The sequence below is a fragment of the Oryza sativa genome, chromosome 4 (assembly GCF_034140825.1).
Source record: "Oryza sativa Japonica Group chromosome 4, ASM3414082v1".
NCBI lineage: Eukaryota > Viridiplantae > Streptophyta > Magnoliopsida > Poales > Poaceae > Oryza > Oryza sativa.
The window spans coordinates 19,073,910-19,079,608 of NC_089038.1; the positions used below are offsets into that span (position 1 = coordinate 19,073,910).

At 44.3% G+C, this 5,699-nt stretch overlaps 1 protein-coding gene across 2 annotated transcripts; it reads left to right on the top strand.

The window, feature by feature from the left end:
* The first annotated feature begins 695 nt into the window (after positions 1-695).
* LOC107276663 (transcription factor BHLH156-like) lies at positions 696-3,305 on the top strand. Of its 2 annotated transcripts, XM_015778852.3 has the most exons (3): positions 696-1,542; positions 1,636-2,091; positions 2,871-3,305. In XM_015778852.3, exons 1-3 carry the CDS (start codon positions 1,057-1,059, stop codon positions 2,985-2,987), a joined length of 1,059 nt encoding a protein of 352 aa, XP_015634338.1. In that variant the 5' UTR covers positions 696-1,056; the 3' UTR covers positions 2,988-3,305. The 2 variants fall into 2 exon arrangements, with proteins under 2 accessions (XP_015634338.1, XP_066165363.1); XM_066309266.1 differs by having other exon boundaries at positions 696-2,091.
* Positions 3,306-5,699: the final 2,394 nt, after the last annotated feature.

The following is a 5,699-nucleotide window of genomic DNA, read 5'->3' on the forward strand; positions in this document are numbered from 1 at the left end:
GATGTGAGAGATCAATTTGTGGATGGAGGATCTACAGACTTGGGGGCAGTTTGGTTTGAGAAACCAGACCCTCTATATGATGGGTTCCTCACGAGATCTTTGCTCAAATTTGGTAGGATGAGCCCATTCCTCATCTATGAGGTGATCAGTGATGATGGACAAATTTATTGCATTTCTAAAACCAAATATATTTAATATCAAGTAGTATTAGTCAATTGGTCATCACATTTCGTTTATTAATCCAAAGTCCATACCCATCTTTTTGAAAAATAATATTGATTTTATGAAAAATAGCAAGAATATGATTCGGTAATCAATTATGCATTGAGCTTATGACCCTATCTAACGAATTCTTTGTGCGGCAACGTATATTTACTAGTCTGAAGCTAAGCACAGTACAGATACCTCGGTTTCATTTGAAGTTCGGTATGTAAAGTTGTAAACTTTAATTTTCTTATGCTGAGTGTACATGTCTCGGTTGGGAACTTCTTTTCCCTGTGTATACAAAACGAAACGATTCAGTCGTACATAATTAATTAAGTATGAACTAAATAGATTTAAAAATTAGATCAATGTGATTTTTTTAGCAACTTTTCTATAAATTTTCTTTTAAAAAGAGAAAAAACATACATCATTTACATGTTAGAAAATGTGCGCACAAAAAACGAGAGAAGTTATGATACGTTATATATTCGAACTCATCCTAAAAATGTTTATTACCGAGTACAATAAATTGTTACTTCCTCCGTTTCACAATATAAGTCATTTTAGCATTTTCCATATTTATATTGATGTTAATGAATCTAGATAGATATAGATATATGTCTAGATTCATTAACATCGATATGAATGTGGAAAATGCTAAAATGACTAACATTCTGAAAAGATGGAGTAGTAATTTAAGACAGCACAAACAGGTTACAGATTCCTTTCACACACACTTGCAAGCCACTCTATATAAAAAGCCCTCCACTTTGAGGCTAGATAAGCTTAATTAGCTCTCTCTTAAGCCTAAAGCGAGACAATTAATTTAATAAGCACCCCCCACCACCAGCCATGGAGCACCACCACCTCCTGCTGCAACTCTCGCCGCCACCGCCGCCGCCGCCGCTGCCGGCGGCGCACCTCATGATGAGCCCGAGCTTCTTCGACGCCGGCGTGTTCGCCGATGTCGGCGGCGACTGGATGGAGGACCTCATGCATCTCGGCGAGCTGTTCGGCGTCGGCGTCGGCGGCGACGATGATGATAATGGCGGTGTCGACGGCGGCGTGGGCGGCGGTGATGATCGGATGCAAGAGTGGCAGAATAATTGCGAGGGCGCCGGCTCGCCGGACCACCAGCCTAGCTGCGGTGATGGGGATGGCGATGGCGATGGCGACGTGAGCCCTCGTGATGGGGAGCTCGGCGACGGCGACGGCGACAACTCGGCGACGAGGAAGAGGCGGGACCGGTCGAAGACGATCGTGTCGGAGCGGAAGCGGAGGGTCCGGATGAAGGAGAAGCTCTACGAGCTCCGAGCTCTCGTCCCCAACATCACTAAGGTACGTACTCAGTGCTTGATTGCTCGCGTCGGCGTCGCCATGGCGGCGCCGCCATGCGCCATTGCCAACACAAGCTTAATGATTGCTTGGCAGATGGACAAGGCGTCGATCATCGCCGACGCGGTGGTGTACGTCAAGGACCTGCAGGCGCACGCCAGGAAGCTCAAGGAGGAGGTCGCCGCGCTCGAGGAGGCGCGCCCGATCAGGCCGCCTCCGCCGTCCGCCGCCGCGCAACGGCCGCAGAGACAGCCACGCCGCGTGGCGGCGGCGGCTGCCCAGCTGGCGAGGGCCGCGGACGCCGCCGCCGTGACGACAGCGGCGGCGGCGCCGCACGGCGCGAGGGTGGCGCACGTCGGCGCGGCGCAGGTCGGGGAGGGGCGGTTCTTCGTGACGGTGGAGTGCGAGCCGGCGGCGGCCGCGGCGAGAGGAGGAGGAGGAGGCGTGGCGGCGCCGGTCTGCGCCGCCGTGGAGTCGCTGTCGTGCTTCACCGTGGAGAGCTCCACCGTCGGGTGCTCGCCGGACCGCGTCGTGGCAACTCTCACCCTCAAGGTGCGTCACACCCAATGCACCTAACTGTGTAATTATACTCTTGATCACATCTGCCACGTCACTTAACTACAATTAACTAATGATGAGTTACAAGCGATTTTACGGTCCTCAGAGTAGGCATTGAAGGTGCCTTATTATCTAACATAAAAGGTATCTCTTGGTATCTTCAACGTGAGAAGAAAAAAAAAAGAAGTTACACTAAAAATTACGGTCTTTTAATACTACTCGGTAACTGTAAAATTGCTCTTAAGTTAATTGGGTATTTTATTTTGGAAGGGGAAATATTAGCACCATTTACCTGAAAATTATTTTTCGTAAGAAAAAAGAAGTTTAGTTTTGGATTAGAGATTTAGTGGTAATGCAATTCATGCCTATATATACTATCTCCGTTTTTCTTTTATGAACCTAGAAGTTTCCTAGGTCCGATTTTCAATATTTTTACTTGTTTGATGTGGTTTTTCACTGGATATTTCTCTATTATGTACTCCCCCTCTTAAAAAAAAAAGACAAACCCTCAGTTTCCGTGTTCAATTTTAACTGTCCGTCTTATATGAAATTTTTTTATAATTCGTATTTTCATTGTTGTTAGATAATAAAATATGATTAATATTTTATTCGTGACTTGTCTTTTTATTTTTTTTTCATAATTTTTTTAAATAAGACGAACGGTTAAACGTTGGGCACGGAAATCAGAGTTTGTCTTTTTTTTTACGGAGGGAGTAACTATTATTCCATTGGGATATGTGGATTAACCGCTAATTACCTTGTGGTGTGTGTAGGTTAGTGAAGCAGAGGAGGATGTGTCGGCGATCAGCGAGTGCACGGTGAAGCTCTGGGTGATGGCGGCTCTTCTCAAGGAGGGGTTCCGGCCGCAACCGACGGTCCAGATCTCCTGATCCACCCAACACCGGCCGATATCAACCCTTGGATTTCATCGCCCCATCCCTATGTATACAACTACTGCTCTTTCATGTGTAACATCCTAACAAATGGTGTGAAGAGTATATTGGGAGGTTAATTGAGTGGTTAATCTTGGCCATCCACGGCCGATCGAACGGCTAGCGTACCACCTAATGCTTCTTCTTCTTTTTAATAAAGAGTGGTGCATGATGTATACATATACCGTATTTCGGATAATTAGATCAGGAATGAATACTTGTTGTATATTTTTCACGGTTAAGATTATGATTAGGAAGAGTGAGATTGTTTCTGCAGCCAAAAGCTCTCTTGGGGACTGACGTGTATGCACTAGTTAAAAAAAAAACTGATTCGGTGCAACTTTTGACAAGAATTTAGGAAGAAAGTAACATATGGCAAGATGTCACACCTGAACCAAACTTGTATGTGAGTAATAATGGTACTCACAGTAGGACAGGTTTAGAAGTAACCATCTCTGATTGGAAGTGAGCTTGTAGGCTAACCGTAACTGGTTGCACCTACAAAAATCGATATTTATTTTTGCATATGGCTCTTTATAGGTTCACATGTCAAAATCTATTTTCGCATACGAACATCTTACCAGTATGAAAACAAAAACAAGTATAATTTCGCAGACGGACCACTGTTAACAGTGAAATTTGGTAATCGGCAAAGACGTCATCGGCTTAGAATCGTTATCAGCTGTAGCATCTCGGAATCAGCCGATGTGAGTTATCAAGTCGCCAATAGTCGGATTCCTGCTATATTCGGTTAAGGAAATCAATCTACTAAAGGAAACTTATCCCTAAGTGACCGAGTTTAAAGAGGATGCGGCATGGCAGTTTATCTATTAATTAGGAATAGTTTGTTAGTTTCCTTTTATCTTTAGGAAACAATGTTTAGTGTCCGATAAGGACTTTATATTTTCCTTTTATCTTTAGGTTAGTTTCTTTCTTGTCCGACAAGGACTTGTATCAACCCATGGGTATAAATATGTACACCCGGGGTCTATGTAATCTATCCTCACGATCAATACAATTCGGCGCATCGCCACCTTTTACCTTTTCTACTTTATTTTATCGTCCGGCGGGACTTGGCACCTGACGCGGGGCTGCATCGGTGTTCGATCTCCGGCTAAGGGGTAAGTCCAATGTTCTGCCAGCCCAGGCAATTGTATCGTCTACGTCGGCGCCGTTCAAGGCTGCATCAGTACATTCGACCTCTTGGATTACTCCGGTTTGGATGATATATTTGCCTACCTATTTATCATATGTCTCTGTTAATCTAGTCTTAGCATATCAATCTAGCTCTATCGGCTGTTTCTTGTTTTAGGGTTTCTGCTGGTATCGGCTAAATCGTGTTGCTAGATTAAATTAGCTTAGACATCTACCACCCTGAAAACTCAGTCAACGGCTTGATTGTCTAGATATTATGTTTCTTTTCATACTTAGTGCTGCATAAGTTAAGTTTGATCTACTAAGTCGTTCTTAGAACCATAATCTCTAGCTTACTTCTTGATTGCCAATAAGGGTTTCATCGGGGTTTTAGCCGGTGAGTTATCTGGACGTTGCATCGGCTCATAAGGATTGCATATACATATAAGTTGGATTTAGCCGATGACAACAAAGGCTTCACTATTTAATCTAATCTTGTGGATTTCATGACATCGGACCTCCAGCCGATGTATGCTCTAACCTTCAGATCGGTGCTTATTCTATCATATCAATGCTAGCCGATTGGTTTATACTGGACTATATTATTGTTATATTTTATTATCAGTAGCCGATTGCCTATATATCATTATTTACTAAAGTGTTAGAATCTACATTGGACGTATAACCGATTGCTTCAACCCTATCGCTATCGGCTGGTATCGGCATCGGCTATTATCGGCTATCGGCTGGAACTACTCCATCGCCTTGTTAGCCGATCGACTGTTTTGATCTACTATTTGCATATCTTGTCAGTTGCAGGATCAAACTGACTGGCACGCCCGCATCTCATCAACCTTTGGACCTGCACAGGAGCTAAGCAGATATCCCGAGCCAGTGTGTTCGATTTTTTCGTCAACAACCACTTAAACGGTTGGATGGGAAAATGCATTTTTAAGTCTCATCCTTATCTCCTCACCTCTCATTTTTCCACAACCTTGTTTCCTATCTCTCTCCCCCACTCATTTTTCTCTCTCAACTCTCCTGTCACACCCCAATCTGGCACCGCCGTACAACGTCACCTGATAGGAGCGTGTCGTAGGAAAAACGGCGCGGACCGCTTCCTATGAAACCGCGATCTCAGTACCAGTCCCAGGACATAGTGCTGGTACCCACGGTGACAAATATGAATCATTGCAATCCTTAAAATAAATAGAGGACTTATTTACCTTAACTTAGGTTGCAGCTCAGAACAGCCCGAGATTGCAACCGACGACGCGAACGAGGAAACACCAACAACAGCGGCAGCAGCGGAACCAACGGACTAACACCCAACACCACAGGCGACGGCTGGGAACCAGGACGAAACCCTAATCTTCACTTTACTTCATCTTCAACTTCCGGGCGGAGGAACTATATATATATTTATATAGAGCAAGGGTGAGTACTTTTGTACTCAGCAAGCCATGGGAATTTAGGTGTTTAATGCAAGCTTGGAGGAGAGGCAAGGTTATTTTTGCAAATCTTTTGTTTTGAAAT

Excerpts from the sequence above, each read along its gene's own strand:
- LOC107276663 (XM_066309266.1), top strand. The coding sequence starts at position 1,057 with ATGGAGCACCACCACCTCCTGCTGCAACTCTCGCCGCCACCGCCGCCG. Across the intron at positions 2,092-2,870 it reads TGGCAACTCTCACCCTCAAG|GTTAGTGAAGCAGAGGAGGA; the intron begins GTGCGTCACACC and ends TGGTGTGTGTAG.